Source organism: Podarcis vaucheri (genome assembly GCF_965113315.1).
Source record: "Podarcis vaucheri genome assembly, chromosome: 2".
Taxonomy (NCBI): Eukaryota; Metazoa; Chordata; class Lepidosauria; order Squamata; family Lacertidae; genus Podarcis; species Podarcis vaucheri.
In genome coordinates, this window is record NC_138760.1 from 113,534,661 (window position 1) to 113,556,571 (window position 21,911).

The 21,911-nt window shown below is 45.9% G+C and overlaps 1 protein-coding gene across 3 annotated transcripts in view; it reads right to left on the reverse strand.

The window, feature by feature from the left end:
- LOC309524893 (E3 ubiquitin-protein ligase TRIM7-like) overlaps positions 1 to 21,911 on the reverse strand; it is a 254,550-nt gene that overhangs the window by 220,752 nt on the left and 11,887 nt on the right. Inside the window, exons 3-7 of one of the 3 annotated variants that reach the window (XR_014216028.1) lie at positions 14,429 to 14,659; positions 8,621 to 8,643; positions 8,054 to 8,169; positions 5,890 to 5,925; positions 3,098 to 3,812 (exon numbers count right to left, since the gene is read on the reverse strand). Coding sequence is in view for 2 of the 3 variants with exons in the window: in XM_082210103.1 (XP_082066229.1) it covers positions 3,298 to 3,812; positions 5,890 to 5,925; positions 8,054 to 8,169; positions 8,621 to 8,643; positions 14,429 to 14,659 (921 nt within the window). In the remaining variant the exon portion in view is untranslated. Of the gene's footprint in view, positions 1 to 1,278; positions 3,813 to 5,889; positions 5,926 to 8,053; positions 8,170 to 8,620; positions 8,644 to 14,428; positions 14,660 to 21,911 lie in introns of those variants that run through there. The other 2 variants (XM_082210104.1, XM_082210103.1) reach the window with 2 other exon arrangements.

Below are 21,911 nucleotides of genomic sequence, written 5' to 3' on the forward strand. Positions count from 1 at the left end.
AAAAAGAGAGGAAAGCGCAAAAAAGTAAAAATATAAATATAATAAGAAAAACTAAATAATGTGGTCCACTAAATATAATCAGTTACACTACCATATATTATTATATAGATATATAAGTACTATCATTATCCTAATACATATATGGTTATTAATAACCTACTATATTCTGTATACGTAAACTTGTTCCAAATGTCAATGCTCAGTTCCCATCACCCTTAACATATTTCAGTTTCCAAGATTTTTGCGGGGCAAATGTACTTTATGGTGTGCACACAGCCTTAGTTCCCATGTATGGTTACTAAGACATCTACAGAGAGATTTCTCCACTTGGGGAACTTCCTGCCTCTGGAGTAGTTGGATGTGAAAAGGAGCAATGAAGGAACTGTTATGTACTGAAGTTCTCACCCTGAGCCAGCAGGGGGATACTGTAGATAGTTTTCACTCAGGTCCACATATGCAAATAAGGAATTGAAAGTGACGTTCAGTGATTGGATAGTTACAGAAAGTTGTTACTGTTGCCTTGTAGTTGAACTCTATATAAGCAGGTTGGCCGAACCCTTCAGCTCAGTTCTGTTCTGGCCTGTGAATAAACAAGAGCTGTCTAAAGAATCGCTGTGTCGTCTGATATGTTCACCCACAACTTAACAGGAACTTAGCATACCAAAACACTGTGTATTTCCACTCAGACCAATTTATGCCCAATGCTTTCTAATGTAGGCCATATTTTAATTAGATTCTGTCCTCGCATCCTAAAATAGGGCTTTCCCTAGCCTGAAAGGTAGCATTTGTTTGTTCATTTGTTTTAAACTGTTTTTAATGCTGCATTTTGAAATTGCTGCAACCTGTTCTAAAACCTTATGGTGAAGGTCAGGGTAATAAATCAATTAAATAAATTAAAAAGAAATAATGCGCAGCCAAGTAGGGGTGGGAAGGGGCAGCTCCCCCCCATCAACAAAAATCAATAAGAATACATAGCTAATGGAGGTTCTGCCCCTAACAAATATTCTTGCTATGCCCATGATGCATACAAGATTGAATATCAGCCTTTGAGCAACAATCTGTCTTCTTCTGAGGAAGAAGGCATAATGATATCAGAACCATGTGGGTGGGAAATGGCTAATGGCTGACTGTAATGATACCAAATGCATTGATGTCAGTTATTTAAAAGATATCAGCAATTTAAAAAATATTCCTTCATCCTTCCCCCTCACCACCACAGTCAAGGAGAAAGTCCAGAGACGTTTCCTTCAGAGAAAAGATCAATACACACTTATGGTGTCTCTGTACTAACCGATTTATTTACAAATGTACAAATTGAGCAAGGAGGATTACAGAGGCACAAAAGCAAGTACACAGGAGAGCAGTTCTAGGTTCACAGCTGCATCAGGGCCATACAACCCCGCTCCCCCCAAAATAAGCTCAGCCTCATAGCAAATCTGTCAGTCAAACTGTCTTTCAAGTCTCCTTGCCCTTGCTCAAGCTAAACAAACTAGTTCCATCCTGCAAATGGATGGAATTTGTAGGCACATTCCAAGGTCATATTTAGATAAGGAGCAACTTAAGCACCCATTGAACGCTTCCAAGAATGGCTAAGCCTAGGCAGAGAGCTTGAATGGTATGAAGGCAAAGACAGAAAGAAAGAGGGTGGGATTGGGCCATTTCCACAGGTACTGTTTGCAAAGGCCTTTCAACAATCAGCAAGTTTCAAAATGCTCGTCATCATGCGGTCAAACTCTGTGCTGCAGAATTTTAAAAAGTAGGTATAGAAAACCAAATGACGTATGTATGATGCAAAGCGTTCGAGAGCTGAGACTCCGTAACTCAAAAGGGACTCTTCTTCCCAGATGAGACAATTCTCTAGAAATGGTTTTCAGGGTTACGCTAGGTCAATAGTCTGCCTCCAACAAAGAATTCTGGGGGTTCTAGTTTCGTGAGGGCATCAATGAGTCTCTTGTAGGGACCCTTCACATCCCTTGCAGTGAAGGAGGAATGACTTGGGTCAGTTTAAGTCTGTGCAGTGACTCACAGTCAACTTTTGGTTCCCAAATGCCTCTGGCTCCTGAACGGCAAAAATCCGGATGTAAACGCTCCAGTTTTTGAACATTTTTCGGAACCCGAATGTCCAACGCGACTTTCGCTTGAGTGCAAGAAACTCTTGCAACCAGTCGGAAGCCACGTCTCAGTTGTCGAACATTTCGGAAGTCAAACAGTCTTCCGGAATGGATTACATTCGACAACTGAGGTTTGACTGTATGTTGATAGTCAAACCGATCCAGTGCAGAGTAAAGAAATGACAAAACCCGACACAAAGTCACAGTGTAAAATTTGAATCCAAAACATTAATGTTTCCATGTAATGTCAAGGAGAGAAACAGGAGGATGTTTTGCCCGTTGTAGCCAATACAGTACTCATTCTGCATTAATTAATGGTTATTAAAAGGGTTGTTTGTGTTATGTATTGAAGTTCTCACCATGGCCACCAGGAGTATCATGTATAGAGTTTTCACTCAGGTCCACGTCAGTTACTTTAGGCGGGAAACCCTGGGTTGTTAAACCACTCTGGAAACTGTCGCTCTGTGAGGGGAATTAGCATCTCCTAAAGCGCCCTTAACAAAGTACAGCTCCCAGAATGCTTTGGGGGGAAGCCATGACAGTTTAAAGTGGTATCATAGCGCACTAAAATTTCTAGTGCAGTTGTGGGTGCATCTAGGCCTGTTGTCTACGTGCCTTTGAGTAACCTAGGGCAAACCAACGGCCTTGCACAGCCCTTAGCTTTCAACACATATTGGTAAGTGCCTCTTTCCAATGTTATAAGGAGGAGACACACACACACCCAGCCATCTTGCCCCACCAGCCGCATCTGAAGAAGAAGAGTTTGGATTTGATATCCCGCTTTATCACTACCCTAAGGAGTCTCAAAGCGGTTAACATTCTCCTTTCTCTTCCTCCCCCACAACAAACACTCTGTGAGGTGAGTGGGGCTGAGAGACTTCAGAGACGTGTGACTGGCCCAAGGTCACCCAGCAGCTGCATGTGGAGGAGCGGAGACGCGAACCCAGTTCCCCAGATTACGAGACTACCGCTCTTAACCACTACACCACACTGGCTCTCTGAAGGCATTTCCCACCCCCAAAGCACTTTTCCTGCAGCCACCACAAGGTTATGTGACTAGGAGGCCCTCCTCGGTGGTGGCCCCCAGGGACGGACACCTTGGCATCGAAAGCAAGCGGGCTATGGCTTTCATTGCGCGCAAATAATGTAGCTGCCCACCCTCTTGGAACGAAGCACCCTGCTGCTCTCAGGAGCAAAGTTTAATGTAGGTGACAGTGGAGCAAACGGAGAAGAGGGGGAACACCCTCTCCGTAAAGGCGACGTTGAAGGTGAAAATGTGCTGCATGTTGTCAGCGTTGTAGAAGGACACCTCTTCCCCTTCGTAGTCCAAGTAAACCCTCACTTTGTGGAGCCTCTCGGGCATGAAAATGGGGGTGCGCTTGGGGACCGTGACTGCCCAGTACCGCCCTCCCGTTTGCTGCAATGCCCAGATGCCCTCTTCAGGGCTAAACTGGGTCAAGCCTTTCCTACGCACCGACTCCTTGGCCACCCCAAAGGCCCAGCCGTCGGCAGACCCCACCTCCACCTCCCAGTAATGCCTCCCCGACTTGAAACCCTCGGTGGACAGGACGCGAGAGTTGGTGTCGAAGCGCTTGGGGTTGTCAGGTAGATCTTGCTTTCGGCAGCCCATCCTCACGCCCTTGAGGTCCGCCGAGAGGATGAGGAGGTGGTTGGCCGTCTCTGGGTCCAGGAGCAGCTCCTCTAGGAGGCAGGATAAGAGCGTTAAGTCAACCCCCCACAGGAACAACAGCAAAAATTAACAGGAAGGGCATATACTGGCCTTGGCCCAGTATACCTGAAGGAGCGTCTCCACCTCCATCGTTCTGCCCAGACACTGAGGTCCAGCGCCAAGGGCCTTCTGGCGGTTCCCTCCCTGCGAGAAGCCAAGTTACAGGGAACCAGCCAGAGGGCCTTCTCGGTAGTGGCACCCGCCCTGTGGAACGCCCTCCCACCAGATGTCAAAGAGAAAAACAACTAGCAGATTTTTAGAAGACATCTGAAGGCAGCCCTGTTTAGGGAAGCTTTTAATGTTTGATAGGTTATTGTATTTTAATATTGTGTTGGAAGCCGCCCAGAGTGGCTGGAGAAACCCAGCCAGATGGGCAGGTTATAATTATTATTATTATTATTATTATTATTATTATTATTAGTCAGGCATCCCTCAGTGCAGAGCATCTGGACCAGCTGTGCAGCCTGGGAGTCATTTTGGACTCGCAGCTGTCCATGGAGGCACAGGTCAATTCTGCGTCTAGGGCGGCTGTCTGCCAGTTCCCTCTGGTATGCAGACTGAGACCCTACCTGCCCACAGACTGTCTTGCCAGAGTGGTGCATGCTCTGGTTATCTCCCGCTTGGACTACTGCAATGCACTCTGCGTGGGGTGGGGCTACCTTTGAAGGTGACTCGGAAACTACAACTAATCCAGAATGCGGCAGCTAGACTGGTGACTGGGAGTGGCCGCCAAGACCATATAACACCAGTCCTGAGAGACCTGCATTGGCTCCCAGTACGTTTCCGAGCACAGTTCAAAGTGTTGGTGCTGACCTTTAAAGCCCTAAACGGCCTTGGTCCTGTATACCTGAAGGAGCGTCTCCACCCCCATCATCCAGCCCAGACACTGTGGTCCAGCTCCAAGGGCCTTCTGGCGGTTCCCTCACTGCGAGAAGCCAAGTTACAGGGAACCAGACAGAGGGCCTTCTCGGTAGTGGTGCCTGCTCTGTGGAATGCCCTCCCATAAGATGTGAAGGAAATAAGCAGCTATCTTCTTTTTAAAAGACATCTGAAGGCAGCCCTGTTTAGGGAAGTTTTTAATATTTAATGCTGTATTGTTTTAAACACTCGATTGGGAGCCGCCCAGAGTGGCTGGGGAAACTCAGCCAGATGGGCGGGGTATAAATAATAATAAATAATAAATAAATTAGAATCATAGAATCATAGAGTTGGAAGAGACCACAAGGGCCATCTAGTCCAACCCCCTGCCAAGCATCATCATTATCATCATCATCATCATCATCATCATCATCTGGGCAAACATTGACAATTAATACAAAGGAGGTTGAAAGAATTATAGAATCATAGAGTTGGAAGAGACCACAAGGGCCATCGAGTCCAACCCCCTGCCAAGCAGGAAACACCATCAGAGCACTCCTGACCTATGGTTGTCAAGCCTCTGCTTAAAGACCTCCAAAGGAGGAGACTCCACCACACTCCTTGGCAGCAAATTCCACTGTCGAACAGCTCTTACTGTCAGGAAGTTCTTCCTAATGTTTAGGTGGAATCTTCTTTCTTGTAGTTTGGATCCATTGCTCCGTGTCCGCTTCTCTGGAGCAGCAGAAAACAACCTTTCTCCCTCCTCTATGTGACATCCTTTTATATATTTGAACATGGCTATCATATCACCCCTTAACCTCCTCTTCTCCAGGCTAAACATGCCCAGCTCCCTTAGCCGTTCCTCATAAGGCATCGTTTCCAGGCCTTTGACCATTTTGGTTGCCCTCCACTGGACACGATATAACAAGATATAGGCAGTGCTTTCTTCTGGGGGGACGCATGGGTACATTTTGTGAATCTCTGTACTTTTGTCCATTTACTGTATTTATTTTTCCCGATTTGAGCTATAAAATGGTGATTATTATTTTTTAGTCAAAATGAGAGTACCGCTAAACATTTTTTAAATAAAAAAGCACTGGATATAGGAGAGGAATCCATTCAAGAACTTCCCCTGGTTGGTATCTGTATGATCTGGTTCTTCAGCAAATCTAGGTAATTACCAGCACTTACCTTTCTCACCTTTCCCCAATTCATCCCGCAGGTGATCTGAAAGAAGAGGAAGCCCATTAATGAAAATCAGGGCTAACTAGGAACAGCAGAAAGAGATTCTGTCCAAACACCATATACGTACATATTATACTATACAGTACCCACTATTTTTCATTGGGTACACAGGTTTTTTTGCAGTGTGTGTGTGTGTGTAATTTAACTTCTCTTGCAATTACAATCAGCTCCCTGGATATGCATATACAGTGGTACCTCCGGTTGCGAACGGGATCCGTTCCAGAGGCCTGTTCGCAACATGAGCAGAACGCAACCTGCGTCTGTGCGTGCGCGAGCGGGCGGCGATTCACCGCTTCTGCGCATGCACGTGACATCATTTTGCGCGTCTGCGCATGCGTGAACGGCGAAAGCCGGAAGTAACCCTTACCGGTACTTCCGGGTCGCCACAGGATGCAACCTGAAAACGCGCAACCTGAAGCAAACGTAACATGAGGTATGACTGTACGCAAACACACACACACACACACAGACCCATACAAGAGAATGGAAACTGTTAGTAACCTCTGTGTCATAAACAAATACCAGTCTTTCCCAAGCCAGCGCCTTCCAGTGGCTGATGGGAGTTGTAGTCCAAATTATCTGGAGGGCATCAGCTTGATGAAGGCTGGCACGGACCAACTTGTTCCATGTTCCAGATCTGCTGGTTACAGCTCTCTGCATCAGCTGATTGTCGGGGCTTGCAAAACCACATGCACAGGGCTTTGTAGGGGCTGCTGAACAGGTTACCTGCAACCTCCCCGCCCCCAACCCTGCTGTCTCTTTACCTGCCCCATACCTGATGCCAGGTGTAGGGCAGGTGGGCGTGGCTAGGCCAAAACGACCTCACTGGCCAAATGATGGGACCAGGAAGCCCAATTTAAGACCAGAGGCCAGAGGTTCTCCACAGCATTCTGATTCCAGCAGTGACCACCCAGAGTCCTCTGGGAAGGCCGCAAGCACGGCATGGAGGAAGCTGCTCTCCCCCCCCCCGTTATTGCCCCCTCCCTCTGAATATGGAGGCTGCTCCTTACGGCCACCATGATTAATAGCCTTTGGTAGAGGCAGCAAATCCCACACCTGTCCGGGGCAAAAGAAGAATACACAGCAGGCACCCCACAAACTGCTGGCTACCAGGAGAATTTGTCTAAACCCTTTCGGAAAATCCAGCTAGCACAGAGGCCATTGCTGCACTGCAACGACGCATCCCATTAGTCCAGGGGTAGTCAACCTTTTTATACCTACCGCCCACTAATGCAGTGTTTCCCAAACTTTTTTGGGCAACGGCACACCTGTTTACTGAAAAAAATCTCGCGGCACACCACCATTACAGCCCCGTGACGTCAGCGTGCAGCGTCATGCCGGGAGGGACGCACGAAAGTGAAAGTTTTTTCCCTCCCCCTTGCCGGGGAACCTCCAAGCTTTGGGGGTGGGAGGAGGCAGCAGAGCGAGGGACTGAGGGACGGCGGCAACTGAGGCGGCGGCGGCTGTTGTGGTGGTGGCGGCGATAGCGGGCGGAGGAGGGGGCGGTGGCGGGGCTTGAGGAGCCGTCGCCGGGAGTTGCTGCTGCTGTTGTTGCTGCTGCTGCCCGGACATGCCGGCCTCCTCCTCCTCTGCTGTCTCGCGCTCCTCCCTTTTGCACGCGCTGCCCCGCCGCTCGGCACCACCACCGCGGAGCCGCCCCCGGCTCGACGCGGATCCTCGCCGCCGCCGCCTCTCACCGCCCGACTCGCCCGCCTCCCTCCCACGGCACACCAGCCAACGTCTCACGGCACAGTAGTGTGCCGCGGAACACCGGTTGGGAAACACTGCACTAATGCATCTTTCTTGGTGGTAAAATTTCCTTACCGCCCACCAGTGCTCAATGGAAGGAGGATTCAGCTTGTGCCGCAGAACCCCGAAACGCCCACTAGTGGGCGGTATGGACCAGGCTGACAACCCCTGCGTTAGTCAATTAAGAAAGCAGTTCTTTCAGGCTGTCTTCTGTAAAATCAGTAATGCAAATTGTTATCGAGACTGAAAGAGACTGCTCTGTGCTGGGCCATGGCACCCCATGCCACCAGCCAACGCTGCCGCTTTCAGATGCTAAAATACCAAGAATGGATTTGAACGGAGAGGTGTTGCTTCTCTTTACCTTTGAATTTCTTCAGCACTCCCTTGAGGACCACGGTCTTCAGAGAGAAATTGCAGGTGTGGCCCTTCATATCAGAAGAAACAGGAACCGGCCTCTGACATTTAAGGTCATCGCTTCTGACAGGTTGCAAAAATTAGAAGAGTTACTGAACTGAGAGTTACGACAGACAAAAGAGCAAAGCTTTGCCTCCCAGTTGTTGTTTTTTTTAAAAAAACATATGAGGCTTCAAGGGTTGAACTTCACCCCAGTGGCTTCGCTGCTACACAAATAAACAAGAAAATAACTCTTCCTTCTCCCTAGCCCTCCCCACATTCCCTATTTCTGTCTGAGAGCTGCCAGTCTGGCTGCCTATGTAGGTGATGGAAAGCTGAGATTGCGAGGGTGGGATCATATTCACACTCAAAGTGGTTATAAGGAGCCTGGGATTTGTAATGACCCGAGAGAGTCATCTAGGCTGCAGCCTGCAGAATATGCCTCAGAGACTCTGCTTCCCTGAATGGCTGGCACTGACCTTTCAGCTGGTTCATGAACAAAGAACAAAGAGGGGGTGAAATTGCAGCTCCGTACCTGATCAGGGCACTTGTCACATCCTGGAAGAGAAAGAAGAAGAAGAGGAGTTTGGATTTGATACCCCGCTTTATCACTACCCGAAGGAGTCTCCAAGCGGCTGACAATCTCCTTTCCCTTCCTCCCCCACAACAAACACTCCGAGGTGAGTGAGGCTGAGAGACTTCAGAGAAGTGTGACTGGCCCAAGGTCACCCAGCAGCTGCATGTGGAGGAGCGGAGACGCAAACACGGTTCCCCAGATTACGAGTCCACCACTCTTAACCACTACACCACACTGGAAACAAGAGATGGGAGGGAAAGAGGGTTGGGGGAAGAGCAGTCGTCTAACACATTTCATTCCATTCCATTATTGAATCAGAACCGTCGAGCTGGAAAGGACCCAAAGGGCCATCTAGTCCAACCCCCTGCAATTGATTCCCCTTTTATTCACATAAATTCCAGAAGCAATGGGTGGGATTCACCTAACCAGTCACGTCAGCAGAACCCCACACAATTTCTGCTCTCTCCCCCATCTTCTCACCCCACCCAGCAATCAACTTGAGGAGGGGGGGGTGTGGCGGTGTCAGGGCGGGTATCGGTAGCAGGTCAGCAGTAACTCACAAGGTGTCAGTGAATTTAACTTTTACAAAGAAACAGCAGCTTGGGCCTAGTGAGCCCAGCAATTCTTCCCCGTAGATCTTGCCCCAATGAGGCAGTTGCGAGGTCCTTGCCTTCCCACAGCTCTCTAAGCCTCCTCCCCCCCCCCCCGGGTCTTTCCCAAGCAACCTGAGACTCCGACACCTTGTCTGTCTTTGCTCCACCCTCTTCATACCTCTTTGGGCTCTGGGAGACCAGGGGAGAGGGGAGCAGGTCACAGCAGGAGGGGGAGACTCCCTGGCACCCTCAGCAGCCTCTTGGTCTCCCTCCTCTCCAGTCTCCGCCTCTGCCTCTGGGCTGCTCTCTGCCACAGCCTCTTCCTGCTCACTAAACCCTGGTGTTTCCCCCCCAGTAATTTTTTCCAAATATCTTAAACACAATACAGCTTAACAATAGTATTCTCCTTTCAATGTATATCTTATCCGAATTAACTTCCCTCCACCCCTCTTCTGGCTTCTCTGCATTGCTCTTACTTAAGCGTGATTGCTATATATACATTCTATAAATGTCTATAATTCCTTTAAAAAATTTTGTATTCTACTTTAGCCATACATTCCTTATTATATTACAGCATTGCATCTTGTGGTCTAACCAAATGCTTACAATAAACGTTATGAGTTTTATTTCAGTCCTGTGAGTGTCTTTATTTATGTACAGTTTTCTCTAAGTCTACCATAAATCTGGACCATTCTTTTTGGAATTTCTCATCGTCCTGCTGTCGGATTATTCCAGTTAGCCTTGCTATTTCCGCATACTCCAATACAGTGGTACCTCGGGTTACGTACTTAATTCGTTCTGGAGGTCCTGAAACTGTTCTTAACCTGAAGCACCACTTTAGCTAATGGGGCCTCCTGCTGCCGCCGAGCCACCGGAGCATTATTTCTGTTCTCACCCTGAAGCAAAGTTCTTAACCCGAGGTACTATTTCTGGGTTAGCGGAGTCTGCAACCTGAAGCGTCTGTAACCTGAAGTGTATGTACCACTGTACTTTCTGTTGCCATTCTTCAATTGTCGGAATATCCCTGCTCGCTAAACCCTGTTACCTCTTTAGCTTCCGACACCTCCTCCTCCTCCTCCTCCCGGTCTGCTCCCTTTGGCCACTCATCGTCGTCCCACCACCAATCCCCGGGCTCTGAGCCTTCTTCCCCTGGGGGTTCCCATGAGGCTCCCCCAGCTGCTGCCTCCCACCACTCCTCTGCATCCAGCCAGTCCTTGACACCCTGGAACAGCATGCAGGGGGAAGAGAGGAGGACTGTGTAGAACCAAACGGTGAATATTTGTTCCTTAAGGCCTGTAAAGGCCATCTTGGTAGTCAAGATAACCTAGAGACTCATTAGTATTTGATGCAAGAATGAGCTCACCATGTTTATCTCTTTGCTTTGATATATGCTAATTGGCCTGCTTTGACGCCACGCTTATCTCTGTTGTCTTGGCACGCTTGGCTATTGGCCTAGGAAGAGGAGACAGAGTTCGATGCCTGCCACCTGTGGACCGAGGGGAGATTCTGGCCGATGGGAGATTATGGCGTTTTTGTCAGTTTCCATTTCTTTGTACAGAAAGTATTGATCTGATATGTAGATATTTTTCCTATTCTGAATAGTTCTGATTATAAACTCTTTTAAGTGTAAGTTTTATTGTTTTCTGCTGCAAGTGAATTTTTATGTACTGTGCCAATCCTGATTACACTGGATTTGTGACCATTTATGCTCATTTGCCTTCAGTAGAAAGTAAAGCTCTGCTGGATGAAGTACAATCGCCTCTGGTCTGTTTTTTGGAAACTCTGCTACATGTTTAAGATTTCTCCTGCTCCCCCTTCATTGGCGACAGTTTTCTGTACAGTGGTGCCTCGCAAGACAAAATTAATTCGTTCCGCAAGTTTTGTCGTCTTGCGATTCTTTTCGTCTTGTGAAGCACGGTGTCGGAAAAGTTTTGGAAAAGCTTCAAAAATCACCAAAGTCTTCAAAAACCTCAAAAAAGGCTACCACACCGCGTGCTATGAGTTGCTCCTTGAAGTCGTTGCAACTGTGTTAACGGTTTTAAGAAAAAGGAAACAAACTTGCAAGACGTTTCCGTCTTGCGAAGCAAGCCCATAGGGAAAATCGTCTTGCGAAGCAGCTCAAAAAACCAAAAACCCTTTTGTCTTGTGAGTTTTCCGTCTTGCGAGGCATTCGTCTTGCGAGGTACCACTGTACAGGTAATGCATAAAATGTTTGCCCAGGAGTAGAGAGTCATGACAGACCAGGGACGCGGACTTATAAAAAATATTGGGGGGGCCCGGGAAAGCTCGCGAAATGTAAATAAGCTCATGAATATGCAAATAAGCTCATGAATATGCAAATAAAGTGGCGCCGCCCCCTCATGAGCGAATAGGAGAGAGCGTGCTGCTGCCTATTTATCAGCTCCGGAACAGCTGATATGCGGGAAACCTGGGGCTAGAGGCAAGAGCCCCCGCCCCCGGGGATTCCCTAATCTCGCTGGGGACGGCCGGGGCTCTCCGGCTAGGGCGCGCGGCTGGCTGGCTGGCGAGGGAGCAGGTGGGGAGGAGGCGGGGGACGGCGGCGGCGCCCGAGATTATTGGGGGGGCTGAGCCCCCCCAAAAAATTTTTTGAGGGGGCTCAAGCCCCCTCAAGCCCCATGGAGTCGGCGCCTATGTGACAGACACTTGCTGTTTCTGTGTTTGCCCCAGCTGCGTAACTTCTGCAATTGCCAACCAGGGTGTGTGGGGTGAGCTGTGGGGTGGATCCCAGCGTCGAAGAGGGGCATCCCTCTGGCATTTCTGGCCTCCTTTGGTACCCCTGCATCAAACCACTTGCAAAGTGTTATGTATTCCATGGTCTGTGTTTGCCTGAGCTTGAGTCCGGACCAGACATCCCCAAGCTTCAGCCCTCCAGATGCTTTGGACTACAATTCCCATCATCCCTGACCACTGGTCCTGTTAGCTAAGGATCATGGGAGTTGTAGGCCAAAACATCTGGAGGGCCGCAGGTTGGGGGTGCCTGGTCTGGACTAAGGATTCTGAGCCCCTGTGTTCTGATTCGATACATGATATCCAATCACAGTACGTATTCAGTATTTGGGCTTATGTCATTGGCCCTCAAACTCTGAGTCATGATTCGCAGCCTGGATGTTTAGATAGCCAATCATGTTGGGAGTGGGAGTGGCCCAGGCCTTCAGAAATGTATATAAGAAGTTGCTTTGCCCCTGTTGTCCAGTTCTGTTAGTTCAACAAAGGTTCTTGCTGTTATCACTGTGTTCCTCGTGGGAACCCACCTACACTTCAACAGGCACCTCCTTTGGGCATGTGGATCGGGGCAAGGGTCATTGCATCTGGCAAACCTAAGCACTTGTCCTAACGGAAGGATCGCCTTAGTGTAGGACATTCTGGTTTTCTAGTTGCCACTCCATCCTGCTCCATCTACCGCCATATAGATGCAGGAGTCACAAACGCTTTTTAAAAGGGTTTTTCTGCTGCAGTTCCCAACAGCTGACTTCTGTGTATAGCGGCAGCTGCCTGGAGAAGCACTGGAAGCCCGCAGAAAGGGTGTTCAAGTGTTTAGTCCACAGCCACCACACCGCCACCAATGCTCATACCAGAATTGCCCACCATTTGTGGAGTGGTGGTTAAAATATAACATGGACCTGGTTCAGATTTGATAGGTAGAAGACAGGGTGCAGCAGAAGAAGAGAAACAGCAACTCTATTGGAAAAGGGGTGGGATGCTGGCAAAAATTAGAGAAAAGACAAAAATGCTTTTTTACTGTATATGTTTAAAATGTTGAAAGTTAACAAAAGTGTGTGTGTGTGTGTGTGTGTGTGTGTGGTGGTCTTTCTCATGATCGTGATTATGTCCTTAGTACAGTATGCTATGTATAGAAAGAGACCACAGCCCAGGTTTCTGGGCTACAGCCATCCTCAGTGAGGAATTCTGCAGCCTTTAAATAGGTCAAAGAAACTGCTTGGCATGGGAACATTAGGTGCAACTTGAGAACGGTGGCAAACAGAAAAATCAAGGCTTAAAAATCAACACCACAGAGCACAGCTTTTCTGCAAAGCAATTTTCAAGTGACAGGGGTGAGGGGGAGTATTTTTCTCCCCTCCCCCCAACAATACAGAAATCAGAAAATATTGTTTCTGAACCGAAAGAAACTCAGTCCTGTTTTAATTCAATTTGTTGCGGATGTCAGGGTGACCTACATTCTTCCTAACTCCCTGGCTCCTCTGCTTTTGACAGCTGCTCGATCCGCAGATGTTAGCAAGTCATAATGCTTCAGTTTGTGCTGTAAAAAGCTTCACCTGCAACTCTCAGCACCCTTAATGAAGAGTTGTTAGGAGATATCCGCCTCCATGACCTACAATCTCCAGAGTGGCTTAACAATCAATCCTTCTTCCCAAGGAACTCTGGGAATTGTAGTCTGTGAGGGGAATAGCAGTCTCCTAACGACTCTTAGCACCCATAACAGACTATAGCTCCCAGAATTCTTTGGGGGAAGCTATGACTGTTTGAGATGTGGGTGGCGCTGTGGTGTAAACCACTGAGCCTTGGGCTTGCTGATCGGAAGGTTGGCAGTTTGAATCCACCCAATGGGGGTGAGCTCCTGTTGCTCGGTCCCTGCTCCTGCCAACCTAGCATTTCGAAAGCACACCAGTGCAAGTAGATAAATAGGCACTGCTGCGGCAAGAAGGTAAATGGCGTTTCCGTGCGCTGCTCTGGGTTCACCAGAAGCGGATTAGTCATGCTGGCCACATGACCCGGAAAAACTGTCTGCGGACAAATGTCGGCTCCCTCGGCCAGTAAAGCAAGATGAGCGCCGCAACCCCAGAGTCGTTTCCGACTGGACTTTACCATCAGGGGTCCTTTACCTTTATACGACTGTTTGAAGTGGTATCATGGTGCTTTAAAATTATGGCATGAATGTGGCCTAGGAGACTACCAAGGCAGAGATAACATGGCTTTTACTTTCCTTGAGGAAAGCACCTTCCTGAGGCAAGGTTTCTAAGTACTTGATCAAGAAAGTACAACAGGTCATGCAAGTTCTGCAAGTGTACACACATCCAGACATCTATCGTGGTGCAGTGTGTCAGATAATTTATAGGTGACGCTGGTGATAATAGGCTTGGCTTTGCACAAAGGTTTTGGGATGCATGCGTAATTTTGGGGGGGAAAGTTTTACCTTGAGGAAATCAAGCACTGGCTCTTGGATTTTGTCTTCCAGGTCAGCAATGAGTTTGTTGAGGAGAGAAATCTCCTTGGAGAGCTCAGTGATGTTCTCGTTCTGCCTCTTGGTGATGCCCTTCTCCATCTTGTCCAGCTGACCCAGAAGAAGCTGCTCTTGTTCATGCAGAAACTGGCGCATCCCTTCAAATTCAGACAGGACCTTCTGTCTCTCAGTCTCTATAGTTTTCTTAAAGAAACAAAACCAAGATTGCGCGTAAGCAGAAGGGCTAACACCACCAAACAGTCTCAAAACACAGCTTTGGCCAACGTCAGAATGATGTCAATAAAAGGATGGTGGTTTTGGGGTCTTTGGTTTGGTCGCTTGACTCTTATAATTTTTTTTATAATAATTTTCTATTACATTTTTTCCAATTACAGAAAAGACAGAAAAAAGAAAGAACATAGAAAATAGAAAAAGAAGGAAAAAAACAGAAAATCAAAACCATTTCAACAACTTATATCAAATTTCTATCGGACTTCCTCGCATCTCCCGCATAGTGCGTTCTTAACAATAAAATTATCAGCAAGTTATACCCTTGTTTCATGTATTTCTTTGTACTTTCAATTGCAATTTTAAGTTTAAATCCCTTATTTTCCATTTACTCTAAAAATATAGCATATTATCGTTTTTACCCATTTAAACTTTAATTCTTTCATAAATATTATCCAATTTCATATATAATCCACTCTCGTTGCTGGGGCTAACCTTCCAAATCATACGGCATCTTAAAGTTCATATAACTTATAATACTTTTGCAAATAGTCCTTAAATTTTTTCCAGTCCTCCTCCATTGCTTCTTCTCCCATATCTCGGATCCTGGCAGTCATCTCGGCTAGTTCCATGTAGTTCATCAGTTGCGTCTGCCAGTCCTCCAGTGTGGGCAAATCTTGAGTCTTCCAATGCTTAGCAATAAGAATTCTTGCTGCTGTGGTAGCATACATGAAAAAAGTTCGATCCTTCTTTAACACCTTCTGGCCGACAATGCCCAGAAGGAAGGCCTCCGGTTTCTTAGGGAAGGTGTACTTAAACACCTTTTTTAACTCGTTATAAATCATTTCCCAGAAGGCCTTCACTTTTGGACAAGTCCACCAAAGATGAAAGAATGTCCCCTCAGCCTCCTTACACTTCCAACATTTATTGTCGGACAAATGGTATATCTTAGCCAGCTTGACCGGGGTCATGTACCACCTGTATACCATTTTCATGATATTTTCTTTCAAAGCATTACATGCAGTAAACTTCATACTCTCCCAGTCTCCAGACATGATATTATAACCAATGTCCTGAGCCCATTTTATCATGGCTGATTTAACTGTCTCATCCTGAGTATTCCATTTAAGCAGCAAGTTATACATTCTCGATAATAGCTTGGTCTTTGGTTCTAACAACTCTGTCTCAAGTTTCGATTTTTCCACCTGGAATCCTGTTTTTTTGTCTAACTTGAAAACTTCATTAATTTGGGCATAATGAAGCCAATCTTGCACCTTACCCTTTAGTTTTTCAAAGCTCTGCAACCTCCAATTGTCTCTGATGTTTTCTATTATTTCCCAATATTTCGGCCAGCCGGCCTCCATATTGGGTTTTTTCCGAGCCTTGGCCTCTATTGGTGATACCCACCTCGGAGTTTTGCTTTCCAATAAGTCTTTGTATTTTTTCCAGACCATAAATATTGCTTTTCTGACAATATGGTTTTTAAACATTCCATATGTTTTTCCCTTGTCATACCACAAATACGCATGCCAACCTAGCGAATTATTAAAGCCTTCCAGATCCAGGACATCAGTGTTTTCTAACAGAATCCAATCTTTCATCCAGCAGAAGGCCGCAGCTTCATAATATAACCTTAAGTCTGGCAGGGCAAACCCCCCTCTCTCCTTTGCATCAGTTAGTATTTTAAACTTTATTCGGGGCTTTTTGCCCTGCCAGACAAATTTAGAGATATCCTTCTGCCACTTTCCAAAACATTCCACTCTGTCCACAATCTGCAAGGCTTGAAACAAAAACAACATTTTTGGCAAAACGTTCATTTTTATAGCTGCAATTTGGCCTAACAAGGATAGTTTCAGTCTTGACCAGATTTCTAGATCTTTTTTAACTTCTGACCAACATTTCTCATAATTATCTTTAAATAAGTTCAAGTTCTTGGAAGACAGATTGACCCCCAGGTATTTCACTTTTTTAACAATATTTAGTTCTGTTTCCTTCTGAAACCCCTCTGTTTCAGTAACTGTCAAGTTTTTCCCTAACACCTTGGTTTTTTGTTTGTTCAGCTTAAAACCCGCCACCCGACCAAATTTCTGAATCAATTCCAAAACTCTTTTTGTGCTAGATTCTGGCTCCTGTAGTGTTAAAACCAAGTCATCTGCAAATGCTTTCAGTTTATATTGTTTCGCTCCGACCCGTATTCTTTGTACCTGCCGATCCTTCCTTATCATGTTCAGCAACACCTCCAGGACTGAAATAAACAATAAAGGGGAAAGGGGGCACCCCTGACGTGTTCCTTTTTCAATATGAAGTTCTTCTGTCACTACATTGTTCACTATCAACTTAGCTTTTTGTTCTGAATAGATTGCTTCTATTCCATTCTCAAACCCCCTTCCCACTCCCATCCCTTCCAAGTTTTTCTTCATAAATTTCCAAGAAATGTTGTCAAAGGCCTTCTCCGCATCAATAAAAATTAACACTGCCTTAGTGTTAATATTTGTTTGTAAAAGTTCCAGAATGTCGATAATATTCCTAGTGTTATCAAACAAATGTCTACCTGGGAGAAAGCCTGCTTGGTCCTTATGAATTACTTCATTTAGTACTTTTTTAAATCTATTTGCCAAAATATCTGCAAATATTTTGTAATCCACATTTAGGAGTGAGATGGGACGGTAGTTCTTAAGTTGAGTCTTTTCAGTTTCCACTTTAGGTATCAGTGTGATGAATGCTTCTTTCCACGTTTCTGGTGCCCTCCCTCCCCCCATAATCTGGTTGCAAACCTCCATTAATGGTTGTATCAAGTAGTCTTTTAACATCCTGTAATACTTGGAGGTAAGTCCATCAGGGCCTGGAGATTTGCCTAGCTGCATATTCTGAATGGCATCCTCGATTTCCTGTTGTGTTATTTTACAATTCAAGATTGATCTCTTCTCTTGAGATAGTTCTGGTAGGCCATTGTCTTTCAAAAATTGTTCTATCTCAGTCACTTCCTCGGACCCTTGTGTGTACAGTTTTTTAAAATATTTCTGGAAACACTTTCTAATTTCTCCCGGTTTCTGAATATTTTTCCCTTCAACTTCTAGGTTGGTAACATAATTTAGTTTTTGTCTCTTTTTCAACTGCCAAGCTAGCAGTTTCCCACATTTATTCGCAGATTCAAAAGATCTTTGTTTCATTTGTTTGATTTTCCATTCCACTTCTTGGTTGATCAATTTCGTATATTGTGACTGGTGGAATTTAATTTCTCTTAAAGTCTCTTTTGATTTTGGATTCAATCTTAATTTTTTCTCTCCATCTCTTATCTTCTCTAGTATCTTATCCTTTTTCCCATTCCAAAAATTTTTCTTAATCGTATTCTGTTGTATCAGAAACCCTCTCATAACAGCTTTACTTGCGTCCCAGATTATTCTTTTTTCCACCGAGGTGTTCAAGTTAATTTCAAAATAGTCCTTTAAAGCTTTTTGGGCCTTCTTTACAATCTCTTGATCTCTTAGCAGATTGTCATTCATTTTCCATCTGAAGGAATCGGCAGTAGTAAATCTCATTTCCATTTTCAGAGCGTTGTGGTCGGAGCAGGTCTTTGGGCAGATTTCTACTCTTGTAGTCTTAGGTGCCAGCCCTCTAGTTGTCCAAATTTGGTCGATTCTTGTCCATGACAGGTGGGCCTCAGAAAAGAAAGTTCCTTCTTTACCTAGGGGGTTTCTCGTCCTCCATAAATCAATCAAATCCATATTGTCAGTTAGTTCGAAAAAAGTTTTTGGTAGTCTTCCATCCTTGGTCAAGTTCTGGTTCTGTGACTTATCCATATAGGTAGAGACGACCCCATTCATGTCTCCCATCATAATGATGTTAGAATAGTCCAGATAGTCCAGTAATGTCTCATGTAGCTTCTTGTAAAATTCTGATTTCCCCTCATTTGGTGCGTAGATTCCTAGTATCAAAACTTTTTCTCCTTGGGTTTGTATTTCAATTGCCAGGATTCTTCCTTGTTCGTCTTTAAACAAAAATTTTGGTGATAAATTCTCCTTTGCGTAGATCACCACGCCTCTCTTTTTAACTCTGTCTGATGAAATAAATTCTTGGCCTAATCTTTTGTTTATTAACACTTTCCTATGGAGCCTGGTCACATGAGTTTCTTGCAGACAGATTATATCCAAATGTTCTTTCTTCAAAATATGGAAAATCCTTTTGCGTTTTTCCGGGGAATTTGCGCCATTAATATTCCAACTATACAGCTGTAGAGACATCCTGTATCAATCTGTTGTTGCTCTTTATGGGGCGTCTTCTTTTTTGTCCAAATCCGAGGGTACTGGCTCTTTTCCAGACTCTGGTGGAGGCCAAAGGGCTGCTACTCCCTTCTGCAGGTCTTCTCCGTGATCGTGTAGAAACTTCTGGCTATCCTCTTTCGTTTTGATTTTAATCTTCTTTCCTTTGTAGGTGAATGATAGGCCTTGTGGAAACTCCCACCTGTAAGGTATTCCGCTACTTCTCAGAAGTCCAGCTAGATCAGTGTAGTTAGATCTGAGATCCAGTAATTGTTTAGGGATATCCTTGTAAATTTCTGCTCTTCTGTCCTGAATCTCAAGTGCTTTATTGAAGTGTAGGTCAAGTAATTTGTCTCTCTCCTGCTTGGTCCTTAAGATGATCAAACAATCTCTGGGCCTGTCCTTCCTGGCAATTCTTCCCAGTCTGAATGCAGTTGTTATTTTAAAGTCTGTGTCTTCCTTTATACCCCAGAATTTAGAGAATTCTGTTGTCAAAAAGCCGGTCAAATCCTCTTTCTCAATCTCTGGGATAGAGCGTAATCTTAAATTATTTTCCCTGTTTCTCAGTTCCACCATAGACAGATAGGCCTGCTGGTCACTGATATGTTTATGTAGTGGCCTTACCTCTCCTTTCAATTCATCCACTTTCTGGATTGCCTGATCAGCTTTTTCGTTTGCAGCCTCGGCCAATTTCCGACTCTCAGATGTGGCGTCTTTTAAATTCCCAATTTCTTGTGAATGCTTAGCCACTTGTTCAGATAGTTTAGTGATTGAAGATGTGGCTAAGTCAATTTTTGCTGTTTGGTCATCAACCTTCTTATTCAAAATTGCAAATTGTTGTAGCATTTCCTCTAGAAGAGTGCCAGATCCCCCTGCTGCCATATCCTCAGTTGTTGGCTGTTCAGCTTCCTTAGATGGAGCTGTTGTTGAGGGTACAGCTCCCTGTAAAACAGCAGGGACTGAAGATCTGCGAGCCTGAGAAATCAGAGTTGTTTGTACAAGTTGGCCTTTCCCTGCTTTCGACGCAGCTCTTGTTTTTGGAGGGCCACTCATTCCACACCTGTCTTTGGATTCAAGGTCAAACTGTCAAATGTTCCATGGGAAAGACAGGCCTCAAAGTAGATAACCAAACCACATAGAGTCAAAACAAAGTTAGTTCTCAGGAATTTGTAAATCCCAAACTCCACTAGAGGGAGTATTGTTGCAGTTCAGGAAAGAAGGAATAAAGTTTTGGTCGCCATTAAAGTTCCTGCAGCTGAATAAGTTAACAATAGTCCTTAAAAACTTTTTTCCACTGGCAGAGCCCTTTCAATGTTACCACAATAGTCCTATCTGAAGGTGCAAGATACAGTTGTTTAATTGTATCTTCCAATAATGCCTCTATGTATCCATTTCAACTTTATAGATGTATCCGCAAAGCAACCCTTTTTCCCCTGCCAGCCCGGGACTGGGTTTTTTAAAGTTTTTAAAATCCACAAGGGGAGAAGGTCTCCAAGTTAAATCAGCACAGTAACAGAAAGAAAAAAGAGAGCTTGCCTTTCCCTTCAATTGCTAGTTCCACCAGACGCATGGTGCTTCCCGTTTTAAAATCTTTTTCTATTGCTTCCAGGTTGTCTGTTCCTTTGCCTTTGATCTCTAAGCACTACCGGGAGACGGACTTCCTTTTTCTCGTCTCCCGCTTTCAGCCAAATTTACAATTTACAATTCCGAATTAATACTCTTCTTACTCACGAGTAGATGATTTAGAGTCCAATGCTTAAGGAAGAAAGGTCGGCGCTCATCAGCAACAGCCGCGCGGCTTCGCTCCCGCAGAAAGAGCGATGTACTCTCAGCACCGCTTCCCCTCCGCGCTTCCGGAGCCCCTTACGGGGTCCCTTCTTCGTTTTGGGGGTCGCTCCAGGTGCCCGCCGAGTCCCACGGCCACGAGCTCACTCTGCTCGTGGTTTTTCTTGATGGATCGTCGCTGTGCCGTAGCGAACGATCCTTTCCTGCGGAGCCCCTCTTCAGAGACTGAAGAGGACCGCCATTGCCCGTTTCGCACCGCCTCCGGAAGTCTGGTCGCTTGACTCTTATAGATTCTAACCTCATCTACACAGGATCACAAGTTTGTAAGGGATCCCTGGGTGTCATCCAGACTGACCCCCTAAAACCTGTAACCTAACCGTTAAGGTAAAGGTACCCCTGCCTGTACGGGCCAGTCTTGACAGACTCTAGGGTTGTGCGCTCATCTCACTCTAGAGGCCAGGAGCCAGCGCTGTCCGGAAACACTTCCGGGTCACGTGGCAAGCGTGACGAAGCTGCTCTGGCGAACTGGCACCAGAGCAGCACACGGAAACGCCGTTTACCTTCCCGCTATAAAGCGGTACCTATTTATCTACTTGCACTTAAGGGTGCTTTCAAACTGGTAGGTGGGCAGGAGCTTGGACTGAACAATGGGAGCACACCCCGCCACGGGGATTCGAACCGCTGACCATGCGATCAGCAAGTCCTAGGCGCTGAGGTTTTACCCACAGCGCCACCCGTTACTCTGCCTTTAAAAAGAGCCTCTCCTTAAATTACAAGTGAGGGCATCTACTGGCGTGTTTTGGGACGGCAGCCAAACTTACATTTTCCAATACATGTTGCCATCACTTTCCTTATTGCAAAAAGCTTTATGGGATGTAGGCTAGTTGCTTACAAGCTCCAAATCCACTTTAATCGTGTAACCTGAATTTGCCGGTATGTGATTTGAATCCTGCCCCCAAAAAGGGGAACACCCAGGAAGCATCTTTTCGCTTCCACAAAGGCTGTAGAAGGAGAGTAATGATAAATAAGTACAAACAATAGATGGCAGCAGAGGATAAGGAACAGAGTTATAATTTGCAAAAATAACAAGGGACACTCCTAACCTTTCACCTAGTTTGTCATCTGCTCTATAAATTTGTGCTCTGAGTCTGTTATGAGTTGAAACTGCTTTAACCAGCCACGTA